Genomic DNA, 21505 nt, shown 5'->3' with positions numbered 1-21505 from the left:
AGTCAGATAGTGGCTGGTGCTAGAGTTATCTCATAGACTACCGTACTGAAATATCTGGTGTTTGGACCAAGAAGACTTGAACAGCTGGGCATTAGAACGGCTAGAGCTCCTCATGCATCTCTGTCTCTCTGTGGTCTCTCCATGTGGTCTCTCCAACATAATGGCTTCATGTTAGCTCTAGGTCTTACACAGTAGTTGGTAGTATAGGGGCTCAAAGGTGTGAGTCCCAAAAGTGAGCCAAGAAGGAGCTATATCATCTTTTCTGAACTAGTCTCAGAAGTAACATGATATTGTGTCATATTTTTATTAATTGAGGTGGTCACAAAGTCCTGTCCAGGTTCAAGGAAAGAGGACATGAACTCTACTTCTTGGTGAGGAAATAGCAAGGTTCTAGAAGAACATGTGGAATGGGAAATATTATAGTTGCTGTTTTTATAAAAACACATTCTGCCATAGTCTACCTTCTGGCCACAGTAGTTCACATGCCTCTTGCATTGCAGTACAACTCTCTTAACCCCAAATCCCCCAAGCTCCTCGTCAGACTTCAGCTTGAAATCCAGAATTTTATCATCTAAATGAGATTTAAGCACAGATAAGGCTTCTTGGGTATAGTTCCTCTAATACAGTTTATCCCAATCAAAGAATTTGTGAACTATAAGTTACCAGTTTACCACACAGCCAATAAATAGTGATGAATAATTGCTGCAGCTTTATACTTCAAAATATAAAACATATAAAGAGATTTTTTCCACTAGAATGCTTGACTATATTTGATAGTAAATGTTCAGATATTAAAAATAAATTTGCTTCCTTTCTTGTTGTCAAGGCATGTCGTATCTTTCTCTTAGGAAGTAGAGACAGATTTCAGCAACTTACCCAGTTTTTTACAGTCTGGCCTGTGATAGGCTTTAATCTAGTAAAGTATGGTTTAAGCAATAAATTGGTAGAGAAAAATATTTGAAAAAAATTGTAGCTGAAAACTGTCCAAATATAATAAAAACTGTAAACCCACAAATCCAAGAAGCTCAACAAACCCCAGGCGGGTAAAATACAAAGAAGATCACACCAAGGCATATTATATTCAGTTTGTTAACGAGTAGTGATACTTAGTGGTGAAAGACTGAAAGCATTTCCTCTAAGATCAGGAACAAGACAAGGATGCCCCTTTCTGCCACTTCTACTCTACTTAGCACTAGAAGTCCTAGCCACAACAGTTAGGCAAGGAAAAGAAATAAAAGGCATTCAAATTGGAAAAAAAGAAGTAAGATTATCTCTGTTTGCCAATGATATAGTCTTATATGTAGAAAGTCCTAAAGATTTCACACACACACACACACACACACACACACACCTGTTAAAGCTAATAAATTCAGTAAAGTTGCAGGAAACAAAATTAACACACAAAAGTAAGTTGCATGTCTATATAATACAGTATACATTATACAGTGAACAATCAGAAAAGGAAATTAAGAAAACAATTCCATTTACACTGCCATCAAAAAGAATAAAATACTTAGGAATAAACTTAACCAAGGAGGCAAAAGACTTACACAGTAAAAACTATAAAACATTGATGAAATGAATTAGGCATAAATAAATAGAAAGACATCCTGTGTTCATAGAATGCAAGATAGTATTAAGATGACAGTACCACCCAAAATGATCTACAGATTTAATGCAATCCCTATCAAAATCCCAAAAGTGTTCATTGCAGAAATAGAAAAACCTACCCTAAAATTCATATGGAATCTGAAGGGACTCCAAATAACCAAAACAGTCTAGAAAAATAAGAAAATTGGAGGACTCATACTTTCAAACTTCAAAACTTATAGTACTGACATTGTAGTACTGGCATAAGAACAGACATATAGGTCAGTGGAATCAAAGTATCAATATTTTAAAAATACCAGTTACATCCAAATTAATCCATATATTCGGTGAAATCCAAGTCAAATACTCAGCAAGGTTTTTTTGTAGAAATTGACAAAATGCTTTGAAAATATATATGGAAATGCAAATGATCTGAAATAGCCACAGCTATTGCTCTACTTGGTTGCAAGACATAAAGCTACAGTAATTGAGATTGGTACAAGAATAGACTAATAGATAAATGGAACCAAGCGAAGCGTCTAGAAATAGGCACACACATAATGGTCAATTGACTTTTAACAAAGGTGTAACAAACTTGTAAAAATGCTAGATAAATTTTAATAAAAATGAATCCAGCTGTGTTTTAAGCACGTGACTAATGAGGGTGCAAGGATAATTTGACATTAGAAGATGTATCAATATAGTAAACTTCATTTACAGAATAAAAATGAAAAATTATGTGATTATTGTCATAGTTCTCTAATAAAGTACATGATAAAATTCAGTATACCTTAGAGATTAAAAAGTAGAACAAAATTCCTGGCCAGCTGGATAAACAGTTTTTCACTCTGATAAGGATATCTTTCTGAAATTTATAGCGAACATTACACTTCGTGGTTCTATTAGTTTTCTATAGCTGCGGTAACAAATTACCACAAACTTAGTGGCTTAAAACAGTACAGATTTATTGTCTCACAGTTCTGTATGTTGTCTGGTTGGGCTTGGCTGGTTTTTCTGCTCCAGCTCTAACAAGGCCAAAATCAAGGTGTCTACTAGGCTGGCCTTTGAGGGAAAATCCACTTCCAAGCTCATTCAAGTTATCAGAATCTAGTTCCTTTTAACTGTATGACAGATACTTAAACTGTATCAGCTGGGGCTACCCTTATCTCCTAGATGCCTCTCCCTCTGGTCCTTGCATATAGACTCCTACATCTCAGAGCCAGCAGCGGTGCGTTGCATCCTTCTCTTGCTTAGAATCTCACTGACTTAACCTTTCTCATCTCACTCCAGCCAGAGAAAGTTCTCTGCTTATAAAGAGATCATGTGATTAGATTGGAGTCACTCAGATAATCCAGGATAATCTATGTTAAAGTCCATAACTCTAATATATCAGCAAATTATGTCTTACGTATATGCAATTCAAGGGATTAGGTAATGTGGACATCTTTGGAGGCCATTCTGCCTTCTACAATGATAAAATAAAAAAACAGCATCCATCATCACCACTTTCTCAAGGCTTTTAATGGAAGAAAAGGTTTTTAAATATTTGGAAGAGCTACGTCAGTCATTATTTATAGATGATGTGATTGTGTACCCCTAAAAATATAAGAGACCCAACTGTCAAACTAAGTAATAAGATTTCAGTTAGTTTTCCTATTAACTAGAAATAATAAATTATGAAATACAGTTGGAAAAAATTATGCACCCCAGCAATAAAATACTGATATAACAATGAGTAAGATGTCATGACCTTTAAGAAGAAAGACTTTTTTTTTAACCAAAGAATGTAAAAAAAAAATGACAAAAGTAATTGGAGAGGTGCAAAATTTGTGGATTTAAACAATTTTTAAAAAATTTTTTTTACTGAGTTGTAGTTGATTTACATTATGTAAGTTTCAGGTGTACAACATAGTGATTCACACTTTTTAAATGTTATACTCCATTTATAGGTATTATAAAACATTGGCTATATTCTCTATGCTGTACAATATGTCCTTGTGGCTCATTTATTTTTTTACATAGTTGTTTGTACCTCTTAATTCTCTACCCCTATCTTGTCCCTCTCCTCTGTCCTCTCCCCACTGGTAACTACTCGTTTTTTCATTATATTCAGTAGTTTGTTTTATTTTTTAGATCTCACATATAAGTGATAACATACAGTATTTGTCTTTCCCTGACTTTTTTAAAATGTGGATTTTTATTAAATTTGTTGGTAATTTCAATGCAATCCCAATGAAACTTAAAAGATATTTTTAAAGGAACTTAGCATTTGGTTCTAAAATATATCTGGATTTTTTTAAATGTACAAGAATAGCCAAGAACAACAATAATAAGCCATATGTGCCTTAGAATGTACTGAAACATACAATAATGGCTATAGTAGTTAAAACTGTAGTATCATATAAGAGTTAACAAATATTTCAAAGAAAATGATCTATGCGTGTATGGACTTCTAGATACTGATTCATAAAAAGTCATTTTGGGGCAAACAGGAAATTTTAATGAAGAATCTCATGTTAAGGCTACCAAGGAATTATTGTTAGGTCTGATAATGGTATTATGGTTGGGTTTTTTTGTTTTTGGCGTTGTTTTAGTTTATTAGAGACTTTTATTAAAACATGTAGGAATGAAATGATGTGATATCTGAAATTTGCTTTGACAACGGAAAAAAGAATAAGGCAAATGTAGACGAGTTTTAATAACTCTTGAATCTTGGTGATCTATATATGAGAGTTCATCATACTAGTCTCTTTGAGTATATTTGAATTTTTTCATAATAAAAAGCATGTTAATGGCATTTCAAATCTTTGGGGGAAGAATTTATTCAGTAAATGTCATTAGAACAATTTATTGTGTATTTGGAAAAAAATATAAAGTCAGATTTCTCCCTTCCACCATATACAAGATAGATTTCAAAAGAATTAAAGAGCTAAATGCTAGATACAAGATTATTAAAAACTGAAAAAATATAGTATATTTTTGGTGTATTACCAATGGCTTATTAAGCAAGACAAAACCCAGGAACCATAAGGAAAAGATTGATAGATGTGACCACATAAAAACTAAAAATTTCTGTAAAAAAAAGAACTTTTAAAAAGTTAAAAGAAAAGGAATAGAATGGAAGGAAATATTTATAACATAAGTAACAGAAAAAGGGCCAATATCTAGAAGGAAATAATATTTAAATAGTAACAAAAAAACCCAAAAAATTTGAAAAAAATGGATAGAGGATATGAACTGCCCATTTATGAAAGTAGAAATACAGATGACCAGCAACATGTGAAATGATGCTCTTTCTGTTACAGAGAAATGAAAATTGAAACAATAAGATAATCTTTATAAAATATCAAAGATTGACCATATCTCGTGCTGGAGAAATATAGAAAAACATGCTCTTATACACTACTAGTAGAAGAGTAGATACAACCTTTTGGGGGCAATTTGGCAATGTTTATTAAAATGTACAGTTTCCACTTCTATGTTTTTATCTTATTCCCAAATGTGTTCAAAGAGTCATTGACTAGATTGTTTGTACAGTACTGTTAATAATACCAAGAAATTCAGAAAGTCAAATAGCAATAGAGTAAGAGTAAATAAAGTATGGTACAGTTGTACTGTTGAATCTATGGATTAGAGAATGAAGTCATTCTGTATACACACGTAAGTTTCTTAGACACAATGAAGGATGATAGCTGTCATTTCATTATTTTTTAAACAAAACTGTGCAAATACGTAGGACATACATAAGAAATGGTTTGGTAAAGTACAAATAAGTTGATGGGACAGTGATTATCTAGAGGTGGGGGGCACATGGTGGGGTGTGCAGATACAATAGACTTTTTGCCATTTTTTATTAGTTATTTTTTAAACAATGCTTTATATTCATGTAATTTTTAAAAATTAAAGCTATATATATAAAAACATGTAATCGACATTAAGTTTACAGATAGGGCAAATGTCATTTTCCTGGGTTTTATATTATGCTATAGTTATATAAGTTATCTTTGGAGGAAGCTGGGTGAAGAGACTCCCTGTACTACTTTTGCAATTTATTATTAAAACTGTAATTATTTCAGTTTTTTCTTTAATTATCAAGTAAATAAATAAAAAATTAAAAGTTAAAAATGGAGTCATGGTCATTTGTCACTAAAGTCTTTTAAATTATCTAAATACTATAATCACTTAAGAAAAAAAGAGAAAAATAAAAAATAGTCATCATTTTCCTATTTTCTTTAATAGGTTCTAGATGATCTGGAATGTCATGGAGTTGCAGTATCAGAACAAAGCCGAACAGAGTTGGAACAGAAAATAGATGAAGCTAGAGAAAATATTCGTAAAGCAGAGGTGAGGAGGCAGCTAACTGTGGCATTTTTGCCCCACTCCAACAGCATCACAGCCATGACTGTGTACCTTTACAATTCAGTTTCTACACACTGATTAATTTGAAAATGATTCACCATCTTAGTCTGTGTCCAGAGTATTATTTTTGAGTGCCTGCTTTATGGTAGTACACATGACAAAAAGATACTGAACCCACTTTGAAGCGTTTACAATCATGAAACATTAAATAACAAAAGAATTAAGTCACAATGCAAAGGCTAATTTTAAAAGTTTTTACAAGGTACATAATAAGTCAAATTAATGGTATAGAAATTAAGATACATAAATTCAGAGCCTAGAAGAATCTCACCCATATAGAAGGTTCACTGGATCCAGGGGCAAAAGCGGATTTTTTTAAATTTTATTTTTTATTGAAATGTAGTTGATTTACAATGTTAATTTCAGGTGTACAGCAAAGCAATTCAGTTATACATATACATACATATATATTTATTCTTTTCATATTCTTTTCCATTATATGTTATTATAGGAAATTGAATATAGTTCCCTGTGCTACACAGTAGGTCCTTGTTGTTTATTTATTTTATATATAGTAATCTTTTAATCCCAGACTCCTAATTTATCCCTCCCCCTACCCTTTCCGCTTTGGTAACCATAGTTTGTTTTTTATGTCTGTGAGTCTGGTTTTGGATTGGAAATAGAATTTGTATCATTTTTTTAGATTTCACATATAAGTGATATCATATGATATTTATCTTTCTCAGTCTGACTTACTTCACTTAATATGGTAATCTCTAGGTCCATCCATGTTGCTACAAATGTCATTATTTCATTCATTTTTATGGCTGAGTAATATTCCATTGTGTATATATACCACATCATTTTTATCCATTCATCTGTCAGTGGACATTTAGGTTGCTTCCATGTCTTGGCTATTGTTAATAGTGCTGCTGTGAACACTGGGGTGCATGTGTCTTTTCGAATTATAGTTTTCTCCAGATGCATGCCCTGGAGTGAGATTGCTGGATCATATGGTTAAGTCTATTTTTAGTTTCTTAAGGAACCTCCATACTGTCCTCCATAGTGGTTGCACCAATTTACATTCCCACCAACAGTGCAGGAGGGTTCCTTTTTTTTCTCCACAGCCTCTCCAGCATTTATTATTTGAAGACTTTTTAACAATGGCCATTCTGACTGGTGTGAGGTGATACCTCATTGTAGTTTTGATTTGCAATTCTCTAATAATTAGTGATATTGAGCATCTTTTCATGTGCCTGTTGGCCATCTATATGTCTTTAAAGAAATGTCTGTTTAGGTCTTTTGCCTACTTTTTGATTGTGTTTGTGTTTTTGTTTTTTTTTTTTATTAAGCTGTATGAGCCGTTTGTGTGTTTTGGAAATTAGTTCCTTATCGGTCATGTCATTTGCAAATATTTTCTCCCACTCTGTAGGTTGTATTTTTGTTTTGTTTATGGTTTCCTTTGCTGTACAAAAGCTTTTAAGTTTAATTAGGTCCCATTTGTTTATTTTTGCTTTTATTTCCATTAGTCTAGGAGCTAATTTGAAAAAAATATTGCTACAGTTTATGTCAAAGAGTGTTCTGCCTGTTTTCCTTGAAGAGTTTTATAATATCCAGTCTTATATTTAGGTCTTTAATCCATTTGAGTTTATTTTTGTATATAGTGTTAGAGAATGCTCTAATTGCATTCCAAAAGCTGATCTTTTAAGAATAGAGAAGAATTGGTTAAGCAGACAAGGCAAAAAAATTTTACAACAGTAGGTTTTACTCTTTTGGAGGGTCATGGGACCCTTTGAGGATTGTATGAAAGTATGAAATTCTCTCTCCCACAAAAAAAAATGTACATTTTATACAATGTCCAGAAGTTCATGTACCTTGAGCTAATACTCCCTTTTCCTAGAGGGGAAGAGGTTGAGATAGAAAAGAAAGTTATTTGCAAAGGAGGAAGACATAGCGTATAGTTTGGCAGTTGGATTTGATTATAGTGGAGGATTTTTGTAAGGAAATATGGTAGAAAGTAAGTAAAGTCACTGTGGTTAGGACCAGTTCATGGAGGACCTGTGCACACTTGTGTATAGTTATCTACCCAGTGTAATATAGTGAAGGGATGTGAAAGCGGACGGTTAGAAAAGACTGAGAATGTTCAGCCTTCAAGAAAAATATGTTCATGTTGGGAAAGCTTAAAGAATGCCAAAGATAAAGACTGCAAAGCCTAAGTACTGAGGAGTGGTTCACATGAGTATAACTGAATACTTAAGGAGCCTAGTGGACACAGAGATCACTGTGAGAAGAGTTGTTAGGGCCGGTCACACAAAAGAGGTAGGATTTAAGAGGGGTGCTGTCAGATGAGAAAGGGATAGCACAGATTTATGCCATGCAACCTCAAGAGGCAGAACTTGAACCAAAAGAAGAAGGTGGGAAGGAGGCAGATTTGAGCTTGCTTTTATTGTCTTTCTTTTTTTTTAGTTTTATTTGGCAGAGGGAGGTAACTAGGTTTCTTTATTTATTTTTAGAGGAGGTACTGGGGATTGAACCTATGACCTCATGCACGCTAAGCTTGCGCTTTACCATTTGAGCTATACCCTCCCCCTGAGCTTGCTATTGGGAAATACTTTCTAATAATTAGATCTGTCCAACAACAGAATAAGCTGCCCTGAGATGTGATGTAGCACTTTAAGTGTACAAAAGAGTCTATACAAGGAATTTTTGCATTGGGTTGAATGTTAATATAAACTAATGATTTTCAGATACCCCTTCAGATCTCTAGAGGTTATTTGTTTTTGTTTGGGGGGGGTTGTTTGTTTTTGAAAAGGTTTATTATGCACAGGGGAGGGGCTCAATCCTTCTTGGCTGTCACTTTCCTCTTGGTGGCCAGGATGTTGCTCAGCTCCTTTCTCTTCCTCTTGGTGCAGATGTGTGTCCTCACACGTTTCTTGATGAACTTGAGGGCCCACTTGTCCTAGGAGATCTTGAGTAGCTCCATGGCCCACTGCTCATAACGTGCGAAGCCACACACCTGGATAATGTCCCACATGAACTTGGTGTGCTTGCAAGGTGCCCGTGGTGGCATGCCTCTCATGCTCATGTTCTTGGTCACCTCGTGGGCTTTGTTTGAAGCCCAGGGTATGGGGTAGCTCAGAGCCATGGCTGCTTCTCTCCAATGGCTGCCGCAATGAAAGACTCCAGAGGCTTTGAGGAAGTATTTCAGTGGTTGGGGCAGGGTTAGGAGGTGGATGGTGATGCGAGGAGAAGCAGCATAGGCAAACACAGGGACCATGAGCATGCATTTGGCACAATCCCATGGAAGTGATCTGAACCAGAAAGGTTTGCTATCTGCCTGCTGTAGAGAAGTCCCAGTAACCCTAGCTCTCCTTCATTCCTGACAAATGATCCACAGCCTCCATAGTCAAGAGACTAGGGTGAACAATAAATAGCCATTTTCCTCACTGAATTCAGGATCATGGCTAAACCACTACCCTAGGGTGCTGGCCAAGTACTGTTGGCAAGCCCTTGCCTAGTTTGAGAAATGTTGGCTTGTATAGAAGAGCTATTCCTGTTTGCTTCTCCAAACTTTGGGTGAACCCAGTTTCAGAGCCTTGATGGAACAGGACGAATCTCAGAAGTTTTCCTAAGGGTGTGTTCTCTCCTGTATTTTCCATTTCCAGGCTCCATCTATGGTGACGCCATCTGTTACCCTACCTCCACCAAATCCTCCAGTAGTAGCAGGAGTAGGTTAATCAGTCACACAGAGTCTGTGTTTAGACTGAATGACCTGTTATTTCCATGAATGTGCTAAACTGCCCTGTGTTTGTTAGCTTAAAGCTAAAAATACAAAGTGAGATTCCCACAACAGAATGTCTCATCTCTCTTGATATTGGTATTTAAATCTGCATTCTCAAAGATAATTTTCTTACCAAAAATATGGAATATGCTAAAAATCACAATGCGAGATCCATTATTTCAGTTTTGAGTATCTGTGAAATGTAGTTAACCCCACTGCTATCTTAAGGTGATCTCTCATATGATTTCCGCTCAGATACAGAAAATAACCCAGCTAAAATTAGATGGCAAATATGAGGGTAGTATGGGGCAATATAGGATTGTCATAATGAAATTTTTGGATAGACTAGACCACAAGAGCCTTCAGAAGAATTGACTGATGGTTTCAGTAGATTCCTTTTTTCTTTATTTTGCCTGTTTATCATTTGCATTGGATTTTCTCTTCCCATTCAATAGTTATTTACTTTATTATAAACACTTACGTAAAAAGGAGAAAGCTAGTTAAAATTCCATTATATTCTTCATGTTTGGTTTTTAACTCCTACTAAAATGAATGTTACCCTCTCTTGTTAATTAATCTGCTTTATCTAGTCTTTTCTATATTGTGTTTCCATTCAGTGTTGCTAATCAGAATAGAAACCTTCATCGTACTCAGTAATAGATTAAAAAATTATTCTAATCATAAGAAATTGAAAATATAAATAGGTTGTGCTTTTCCAAAGAATAATGTAATAGGAGTTATATAGTGCTTAGTTAATTATTGACTGGTTAGTTTGGAGACAGATTCACTAATTGATTTGTTTAAGAAACACTTAATGAATGCCTGCTGTGTACCAGATATGAATGAATATAGCAGACATACAGTGATGAACAAACTGTTGCTATGATCTCTATGATTGTTTGTACTTGTGCTACTGTTTGCAGCCCCTGACTTATTTAAGAATTGAAATGAAGCAATATCTGCTTATATTAAACTTTAGTAGCAATTTTCATTTCCTGATATTTAAGTATTTGAATTTTCTGAAATGCCTTTTGTCACACAGATGAGCATACATTCTTGGTCTGGCATATCATACCTATTTTTAAAGCAGCTTGCCAGGAAATCAAGAGTTTTAAATGCCGTTTTTGGGAAGCTGTACATGACTTACATTGTTTCAGGGCACAATAATTTTTTATGTTTAAATTGTACCTTTACTTGGGTTGAGGACAGTTTTCTCTTTAACAGTGAAATGTTAAACATGAAGAGGAGGAAGTTAATGTAAGAAGTCAAAGATATCCAGAAATTTTTAATAACTCATATTTGGTGTAAAGTCTGCAGGAGGAACTGTCAACTATACGATTCTTTCTGCAAGATATTAAGTATATTCTGTGATCTGAATTGAATGTTCAGTTGAAAGCCAGAGTACATGATATCACATGAATTAACAAAACCAAAAATAAAATCAGTTATTGTCTATGTATATGCATTTTCATAGGTACAGTTTTTAAAATTATCATCTTACAAGGTTTTGTTGTATATCAGGAATTCAAAATTACAATGTCACCTGTGTATTCAATGATTCAAAAATGGTAAGACCCTTGCCATATTGCTATAAGAGAAGTCTAAAAATTTCAGTTGCATAAAATAGGAGTCCTTATTACTGCACAGTTAATGAAACGCTAAGGGTAAACCAGCTATAAAAACAAAATTTCCAATGTTATATCTAAATTTACATTACCTCCAGACCTATTATTGTGGGGTTTCACTATACTCTTATAATATAGTATGTTAGCAGACCTCTTGACTAATCACTTTCTTCCAGTTTTACTGTGAAAATTTTCAAGCATACAAAAGAAAGAATAAATATGTGTTTTCCAGCATGCTAATTTCAGCTATTAATATTTTGCAATATTGGCTTTATGTGTTTATATTTATTCTATAAAATGAAAGTTAAATTAAAGACCTGATGATAGTCTGTATTTTCGACAAGAATACTTTATAGATGATGCGATGTTTTTCATCACATTATGTTTTTATCACATTGTCTTCTTATTGATGCTAAGAATAGTCACTTTTTTGGGTGGAAGACTTGAATACATAATTTTTTTGGTCCAAGACTAATCAAGAGTACACACATAAAAATAAGCCTAATAAATGAAGTATTTCCTATGAATATATACTGAGCCTACATCCCAGTGATGAAGAATATTCATCTCAAGTGCATATAAAACATTAACAAAATATATTCTTGTAAAGGAGATTAACAATATCATCAACAAGCCCTATGAAAAGAAATAATACAAGCAACTCTCATCACAATGCAAGAATGGTCACTTTTTTTTAACATTTTTTATTGATTTATAATCATTTTACAATGTTGTGTCAAATTCCAGAGTTCAGCACAATTTTTCAGTTATACATGAACATATATATATTCATTGTCACATTTTTTTCTCTGTGAGCTACCATAAGATTTTGTGTATATTTCCCTGTGCTATACAGTGTAATCTTGTTTATCTATTCAACAATTTTGAAATCCTGTCTATCCCTTCCCACCCTCCACCCCCTTGGCAACCACAAGTTTGTATTCTATGTCTGAGTCTGTTTCTGTTTTGTATTTATGCTTTGTTTGTTTGATTCTATGTTTGTTTGTTTTAGATTCCACATATGAGCGATCTCATATGGTATTTTTCTTTCTCTTTCTGGCTTACTTCACTTAGAATGACATTCTCCAGGAGCATCCATATTGCTGCAAATAGCGTTATGTTGTCGGTTTTTATGGCTGAGTAGTATTCCATTGTATAAATATACCACATCTTCTTTATCCAGTCACCTATTGATGGACATTTAGGCTGTTTCCATGTCTTGGCTATTGTAAATAATGCTTCTATGAACATTGGGGTGCAGGTGTCATCCTGAAGTAGGGTTCCTTCTGGATGTAAGCCCAGGAGTGGGATTCCTGGGTCATATGGTAAGTCTATTCCTAGTCTTTTGAGGAATCTCCACACTGTTTTCCAGAATGGTCACTTTTAATTAAGGTGACACTACCATATCTTTCCACCATTAAGATTCTTTTTTTTTTCCATTGTAATAAGCAAGTACTAGTCACCTCCAGTGGCAGCAAAAGAATATTTTCCTTTCTTAAGTATCATTATTGACATCATAGAATTTTAAAAATCAACTCTATCAAGGTATAATATATGTACCATGAAATGTAACCATTTCAAGTAAGCAATTTGATATGCCTTGACAAATGCATACCTCTAAATATCTACCACCACAGTCAAGATATGAAATATTTCTATCACCCCAAAAGTTCTTTAGTGACCAGGCAACAACTGATCTGCTTTCTGTCACTTAGGTTAGTTTAACTTCAACAACCTGAATGTTCGATCACTTGATATTGTCCTACGTATTACATACAAAGATCACTCCACACACTTTTATCCAACCTTATTTTTTACCTTAATCTCAGTTTGATGAGTTACTATGTATTCAAGTTCATTGATCTTTTTTTCTGTAGTGTTTAACCTACTACTAAAACTATCTTGTGAATTTTGATTTCAGATACTACATTTTCAGCTCTGTAAGTTCTATTTTGGTCTTTGTTTTTAAACAACTTTGTTGTGGTATAATTTCTGTACAATAAACTACACATATTTCAGATGTACAATTTGATGAATTTTGATAGATCTATACACCTATGAAACTACCACCACAGTCAAGGTTATTTGGATCTTTATATCTTCCAATTCACTCCTATTTATCTTCATGTTGTTCTTTAAATCCTTAAGTATATTTATGATAGTGACTTTAAAGTCCTTGTCTACTCAGTCCATCATATCTAGCTCTCTTTCTATTGACTAACTTTTCCTTTTGTCATGGCTTATATTTTTCTGCTATTTAAATACTTAGTACTTCTTTTTTTTTTTTTTTTTTTAATGAATGCTAGAAATTGTGACTGGCTATTGAGTATCTGAATTCTCCTTTCTTCTTTTAAATACTATTGACTTGTGTTTCGGCAGCTGGGTCAGTTTGATCTGCAGATCAGTTCAAGGCTTGTTTTTAAGCTTTGTGTTGGTTTAGAGTAGCCTTTCCAGAAGGGCTAATTTTGCCCTATTCTTGATACGTTTCCTTTCTACAGTTCCTTTTTATGCCATGGGTACCAGATAAGATCTCTGGCCTCTCAACTCTGACTGGATACAACTGAAGCATTTTTCAGCCCTGTACAAGCTCTGGAAACTTCTCAGTTCACAGCTCCATGATAGATGTTCTTTCCCCAATACTTACTCTTTGCTTCTCCTCATGGAGTCCCACTTGTATGTATTCTCAATTTATTATGGATTTTTATTCATTTAATATATTTTGAGTATTATAACTGTCCTTTTTTAAGCCCTATATTGTCTAAATTTGGCCCATGAGAGTCCATTTAAGCTGACTTCCATTAATCTTTGAACATTTTTTTGATTTCTAGCACAGCAAGCTATCTTAGCCTCACCTTGTATTTTCCCTGCTCAGACTTAGAATTAGCCATTTCTCCAAGGAACTCTTTTAATAGAGAATAGTTTTTAGATACTAAAGTCTAGGCTGTGAAGATGCTTGTTGTTATGAGTGTCATTTATTACTTGGCCCTTTCTTTGCTTAGAGCTAGGAATTTTTTTAATTGTAAGTTCATATTGATATTTTCATTGAAAATTTAAAATTAGAAAGATGTAATTAAACTTCTTTGATTTTATATTTATATGTTTTCTCATGTTAAAAATTTTGCTTCCTAATATTATCCTAATATTTTATTGCTATCCTGCAGTATATATTAAACAGTTTCAAAAGTACAATACAAATATTCTTAAACTACTGAGTGCAATTTTTTTTCTTTTATTGATGCATTTTTTTTAAATTGAAGTATAGTCAGTTTACAATGTTGAGTCAAGTTTTGGTAGACGGCATAATGTTTCAGTCATACATACACATAGATAAATTCGTTTCATATTCTTTTTCATTATAGGTTACTACAAGATACTGAATATAGTTCCCTGTGCTATACAGAAGAAATTTGTTGTTTATCTATCTTATGTATAGTAGTCAGTGTCTGCAAATCTTGAACTCCCAATTTATCCCTACTCATCCCCCTTTTCCCCCTGGTAACCATAAATTTGTTTTTTATGTCTGTGAGTCAGTTTCTGTTTTGTAAATAAGTTCATTTGTATCTTTTTTTTTTAAGATTCCACATATGAGTGATATCATATGGTGTTTTTCTCTTTCTTTCTGGCTTACTTCACTTAGAATGATGATCTTCAGGTCCATCCATGTTGCTGCAAATGGCATTATGTTGTTCTTTTTTATGGCTGAGTGATATTCCATTGTGAAAATAGTATCACAGCTTCTTTATCTATGGACATCTGTCGATGGACATTTATGTTGTTTCTGCGCCCTAGCTCTTGTAATTAGTGCTGCTATGGACATTGGGGTACATGTATCTTTTTAAATTAGAGTTCCCTCCAGATATATACCCAGGAGTGGGATTGCTGGATCATATGGTAACTCTGTCTTTAGTTTTTTGAGGAATCTCCATATTGTTTTCTATAATGGCTGCACCAAACTACGTTCCCACCAGCAGTGTAGGAGGGTTCCCTTTCCTCTACACCCTCTCCAGCATTTATCGTTTGTGGTCTTTTTAATGATGGCCATTCTGAATGACGTGAGGTGATACCTCATTGTAGTTTTGATGTACATTTCTCTGATAATTAGCGATATTGAGCATTTTTTCATGTGCCTACTGGCCATTTGTATGTCTTCATTGGAGAATTGCTTGTTTAAGTCTTCTGCCCATTTTTGGATTGGGTTGTTTATTTTTTTCTTGTTAAGCTGTATGAGCTGTTTATACATTCAGAAAATTAAGCCCTTGTACTGAGTGAAATTTAGAGTTTCTTTGAATTCTCTTTGAATGTAGAATATACCTCTACAAGAAAGGGTTTCTGCTTCTGGTAGTAAGGGACTAGTTTATAACCTTTATTAGATAACAATTATTAACCTGGGGTAAAAAATATTTAAAATGCCTATTTGATAGATGGGGAAATTACCTAAGGCATAGAATAATTAGAGAGGAATTAGACTGTTCAAAGCATGGGACTATACTTGTTGATATTTACATTATGCATCTCTTTATGAAGGGCTGTACAACTAAAATTCAAGCAGAGAGCCTGAGTCTTACTGGCTTGAGCTTGGGTGTCAGGAAGTTCTCATATTTCCATGTAGATAACCATCCAAATCCTTGGCCAAACCTAAATACACATATGGAGCAGAAACTCTTAAGAACAGCAACAACTGGAAGGCAAAAAACTGAGCAGAAATTTCAGCTGTTGCTCATCACAGGGAAGCAATACTAAGTATTGGAAAACTGGAATCATTATGTTAATTTCAGACAGGATGAGCAATATTAAGAATGATTCCTAACGATTAAAAATAAGGTCAGTTCATGGAAAACAGTATGGAGGTTTCTCAAAAAATCAGCAACCACTCCTGGGTATATATCCAAAAAAACTGAAAACACTAATTTAAAATCATGTATGCATCCCAGTGTTCATAGCAGCATTATTTACAATTGCCAAGATATGGAAGCAGCTTAAGTGTCCATCAATAGATGAATGGATAAAGAAGATATGGGGTGTGTGTGTGTGTGTGTGTATGATGGAATATTAATACATAAAACATGAAATTTTGTCATTTACAGCAACGTGGATGGACTTGAAGGGCATTACGCTGAGTGAAATAAGTCTGACAGAGAAAGACAAATACTGTATGATATCACTTATATGTAAAATCTAAAAAGAACCCAACAAATTAGTGAATATAACAAAAAAGAAGCAGATTCACAGATACAGAGAATAAACTAGTGGTTACCAGTGATGGAGGGGCAATATAGGGGTGGAGAAGTGGGAGATAGAAACTATTGGGTGTAAGATAAGCTCAAAGATATATTGTACAGTGTGGGGAATATAGCCAGTATTTTGTAATAACTGGAAATGGAAAGTAACCTTTAAAAATTGTATTAATTTTTTAAATTAAAATTAGAAAAGTAATAATTTTTTAAAATAATATCATTTCATCAGGAAGACATAACAATCCTAGATGTGTTTATAAATAATAATAGAGCTATAAAATACCTGAAGCAGAAACTGACAGAACTGAATGAAGAAATAAACGCATCTATGATTGTGGTTGGAGATTTCAGTCCTCCTTTCAGCAACTGACAGAACAAGGAACTAGAAAATTAGTAAAGATATAGAATACTTGAATAACACTACCAGCCAACTTTACTTATTCACATTTATAGAATACTCCTCTCCACAAGAGTAGAATATATGTTCTTTTAAAGTAGGCATGGAATATTCACCAAGAGTATATACTGTACCATAAACCAGTTTCAGTAAATTCAAAAGAATAAATACTATGCAGATTATGTTCTCTGACCCTTCAGAGTTAAATTGGAAATCAATCAGAAAGAGACCTGGAAAATTCCCAGGTATTTGGAAATTAAATTACTTAAACAGAATAATCTGTTGCTCCCTTAAAAAAAAATACCTGGCCTTATGGCAAAAACAACAGTGATTTATTGTCTCTCATCATTCTAGTTGTTGAGTATGTAGTTCTTCTGCAGGTTTTGCCTGAGATTACTCAAGGAGCTCCATTCAGCCAGAGGGTCTGCTAGAGGGCTAGGCCTTTTTCCCATATAGTCCTTCATCCTTAAATAGGCTGAACTGGTAGAGGCACATTCCAAGAAATCAAGTCCTGGTAGCACTCTTATCAAACTTCTGCTTCCATCAAATTTCCATATGTTCCGTTGACCAAAGAAAATCATATGGACAAGGCTAGAATCAATGTGGGAAGGGGCTACATGGAGACTCCCGTGTTTCAGTGGGGATAACAGTTTACCACAATTGATATGACCTTAGTTAAATCATTTTTCTCATCTATGAAGTAGAGTTTATGATATTCATCCCCAGAATTGTTGTGTGGGATAAATGAAATAGTATAATCATATAGTACCTAGTTCATATGATAAAAAATGGTTTGGGGTGTGTTTTTTTTTTAAGATACCAAAGATAATTTAGAGTAGCAAGTATATTATCTACATTATTTATTTCCTACTATATGCAAAGCATTGACCTAAATAGTAGACACAGTCCTTATCTTTAGAGAAATGTCATTTTGAAGGTAAGTTAACTAAGTCCAAATGAGGTTTACAGACTTTATAACTGTCAAAAAGTTTCATAAATTCAGGTCTGGGTTGACGCTTTGATATGCTTATTTGTTCAACTTCATATTAAAATTGGTTAATTGACAGTGTTAATACACCAAGTTTATGTATCCTAAAAGATCTGATTTTTCAAAACATCATTTTTAAAAGCTCTATCTCTTTACAAGTTCTAAAAATGATTTGGTCAAACAGTATCTGGAATGCCATCAAGTTACAGAGAGCTATGCTCTGCAGAATTTTAATCAATTGGCAGATTATCAAAATTCATTTGAAAACGCTGGAAAATTCTGCTTTTAAATAGTTGTTAAAAGATAAACAGGTGGAACTCTAAAGGAAAGCTAGCAATGTTTGTTCTGGAACTGTAGTCTAAAAAATATAAATTTGCAAATACCATGTTCATCACTTGTTTGGTAAAATACTAATAAAAAATAAATCTTACGAGAACCAGGTTACTTGATATTGAGAAAATAGAATATACCGATCTCTCTTTTCTTTGTTTCTTTGCGTCAGCAGTTAAATGACTGGCAGTTATAATTTCCAAGAAAGGGTGTGTTGGTTCACTCATTTTTAAAACACATTTCACTGCCTGTATTAGTTTAAAATGCATACTAGAATGATGCTGAGACAAGTCGATATCCATATGCAAAAGAATGTAGCTGGACCCTTGCTTCACACCATATACAGAAATTAACTCAAAATGATCAAATACCCAAATGTAACTCCTAAATCTATAAAACGCTTACAAGAAACCATAGGGATAAGTCTTTGTGACCTTGGGTTAATTTCCCAGATATGACACCAAAAATCCAAGCAACAAAAGAGAAAAATAGATAAATTCAACTTAATAAAAATTTAAAAACATTTATGCTTCACAAGACACTATCAAGAAAGTTAAAGACAACCCACAGAATGGGAAAAAATATTTGCAAATTATGCATTTGATAGGAACTTTTATCTAGAAAACAAAAACTCTTACAATAAAGAGACAAAGGTAAAAATAAATAAATAAATAAAAAGACAACCCAATTTAAAAATGGGCAAAGGTTCCGAATAGACATTTCTCCTGAAGAAGATATACAAATGATCAATAAGCATATGAAAAGATGCTTGACATCATTAGTCATCAGGGAAATACAAATCAAAGCCATAATGAGATGCCACTTCACACCCACTAGGAGGACTAGAATCAAAAAGGGCATACATTAGCAGGTGTTCACCAGGATGTGAAGAAGTGGTAACCCTCATACCCTGTTGGTAGGGTTATCAAATGAGGCAGCTGCTTTGGAAAATAGTCTGACATTTGCTATAATAATTTAAACATACCAGTACTTTATGACTAGGTATATATCTGAGAGAAATAAAAACACATACCTACACAAAAACTTGTATGTTAATGTTTATAGTAACATTATTCATATTAGCTGAAAAACGGAAACAACCCAGATGTCTATCAACTGACAAATGGATAAACAAAATGTGTTACATCTTCACAGTATCCGTAAAAAGGAATGAAATACTGATACATGTTACAATATGGATGAACCTTGAAAACATTATGCTAAGTGAAAGAAGCCAGACAAAAGATCATATATTGTATTTATATTAAATGTTCAGAATAGGCAAATCTATAGAAAGAGAAAGATTAGTGGTTGCCAGAGTCTACAGGGAGTAAGGGATAAGGGAGCAATAGCTAAAGGATATGTGGTTTCTTTTGGAGGTGATTAAAATATTCTAAAATTGACTGTGGTAATAGTTGTACATATCTGTGCATATACTATAAATCAATTGTATTATACAGTTTAAATGGATGAATTGTATAGTATATGAGTTTTATCTCAGTAAAGTTGTTGCCAAAAAAATATTACTAGAAGAATAAGATTTTTACAAGACTGTTTTCCAAATTGTGTGCCTCCAAGCAAAAAATCTAATACTTTATATAAAGGTCTATACGATATCCAAAACCAATGAATTGTATACTTTAAAATGATTAAGACAGTGAATTTTGTGTAATGTAAATTTTATCTCACTTTAAAATCTCAGAAGTACAAAAATAAATTCAGCAATGAGAACTCAGGGAAACAAAGTCAGAGCTCAGATCCTTTTTGATACCAGCTCCCTCAGCTGAGAATTCAGAGAGTAATCAAAATTGCATACCAGAAGGGCTCAGTGAGCACATTGCATTGTCCAGGAGTTCCACAGAAGGCCATCAAGTGAAGGTCCTCAAAATTATCTCAGTGGAGCCTTCAAATGTTGAAAGAAAAGACCATCATCCTAATATGAGGAACAATGAAGCTGCTAAAGCAAAAAGAATGATACTTTAAAAATACAATGAACAAAGCCATCTGATATGTAAGATTTTGAGAAGTGTGGATTTCAAGGATTGGCAGATTTTCAAAACTGAGAATGTTTTACCTATGAGCTCACTTTTAACTGTGGTGTATAGAGATGGGTGGACTGTGGGAAGCAGGAGTGGAAGCTTGACTACTGATGCTTACTGGAGTGAGGCTGTGGTTGACTGACTGCCCTGCAGAAGCATGGGGCTGTCACTGATTGACTCAGAGGCTTGGCTATTGAAGCAGAGCAGTTGCTGTTTGATTGGGACAGGTTTAAACTGGTTCTATGGTTACTTGCTCATGTCTTGGAACAAGAGCCAAAGAATAGGCATTCTTTCCGTTTCTTCAGTTTGGACAATAGGAACTATTTCTTCTCAATTTCTGCTGTTTCTGACAGTTGCATCATAATTTAACTTAAAATCTTTACTCAGCAGGCAGTCAGGAATCATGGAAGTTTTTAAGCAGGGGAGTGACTGATGAGATCTTTTGTAGACTTGTAAAAGATAGATTATAGCGGAGAACGAAGAGTCCAGGAGATGGGTTAGAAGGCTGTTGAAAATGCTAAATTTTAGGATGTTCTGAGGCATAGCCTTATTAAGAGGAAAAGAAAGCAGACTTTATGATGCATTAATATCTTCCTATTCAGAAGTTGTATTTGATGTGTATTGTCAAAATGCGAGTGTGCCTTTTGCCATTGTCAGCAGGCTCTGATTCCTGTTCTTGTGTCCCCCTCCCATAGTCTTCCCCTCTCCCTCTCTCCAAGTGAACAATTAATTAATATCTATTTGTGAATACCAAGATTGTTCTAATTAATAAGTCAGGAATAACTTAACAATCTATTTGAGAAAAAGAAGTTTTGATTTCTGACCATTTTCTCTGTTTTCTTAGATAATTAAGTTGAAAGCTGAAGCCCGGCTGGACCTACTAAAGCAAATCGGTGTTTCTGTGGACACATGGCTAAAGAGTGCAATGAACCAAGTGATGGAAGAGCTGGAAAGCGAGCGATGGGCCCGCCTTCCTGCAGTGACCAATAATGGAACCTTGCACTCGGTATGGTTTCTCTTCTTAGATGTCTTGGGCCGACTTTCAGAGAAGGATACTTTTCTTTGACTATGTAGCCAAACTTGATAATAGCCAAAATTTTAAAGAAAAAAATAATAGTTTTGCTTGTTTTTTTTTCCCCTTTAGTCTGTCACTAATTGAGTT

The 21505-nt window shown here is 34.0% G+C and overlaps 1 protein-coding gene and 1 pseudogene across 1 annotated transcript in view; one reads left to right on the top strand and one right to left on the bottom strand.

The window, feature by feature from the left end:
* The window catches only part of FCHSD2 (FCH and double SH3 domains 2), a 194461-nt gene that overhangs the window by 145470 nt on the left and 27486 nt on the right, over nucleotides 1–21505 (top strand). The window contains exons 12-13 of the mRNA XM_010973089.3: nucleotides 5830–5934; nucleotides 21188–21349. Of these exons, the coding sequence (XP_010971391.1) occupies nucleotides 5830–5934; nucleotides 21188–21349 (267 nt within the window). The remainder of the gene's footprint in view (nucleotides 1–5829; nucleotides 5935–21187; nucleotides 21350–21505) is intronic.
* LOC141578882 (large ribosomal subunit protein eL36-like) lies at nucleotides 7278–9539 on the bottom strand (annotated as a pseudogene).

Source organism: Camelus bactrianus, chromosome 10 (genome assembly GCF_048773025.1).
Source record: "Camelus bactrianus isolate YW-2024 breed Bactrian camel chromosome 10, ASM4877302v1, whole genome shotgun sequence".
Classification (NCBI taxonomy): domain Eukaryota; kingdom Metazoa; phylum Chordata; class Mammalia; order Artiodactyla; family Camelidae; genus Camelus; species Camelus bactrianus.
Note: the sequence above shows the minus strand (reverse complement) of the source record. Positions and strands in the feature narration are given on the sequence as shown.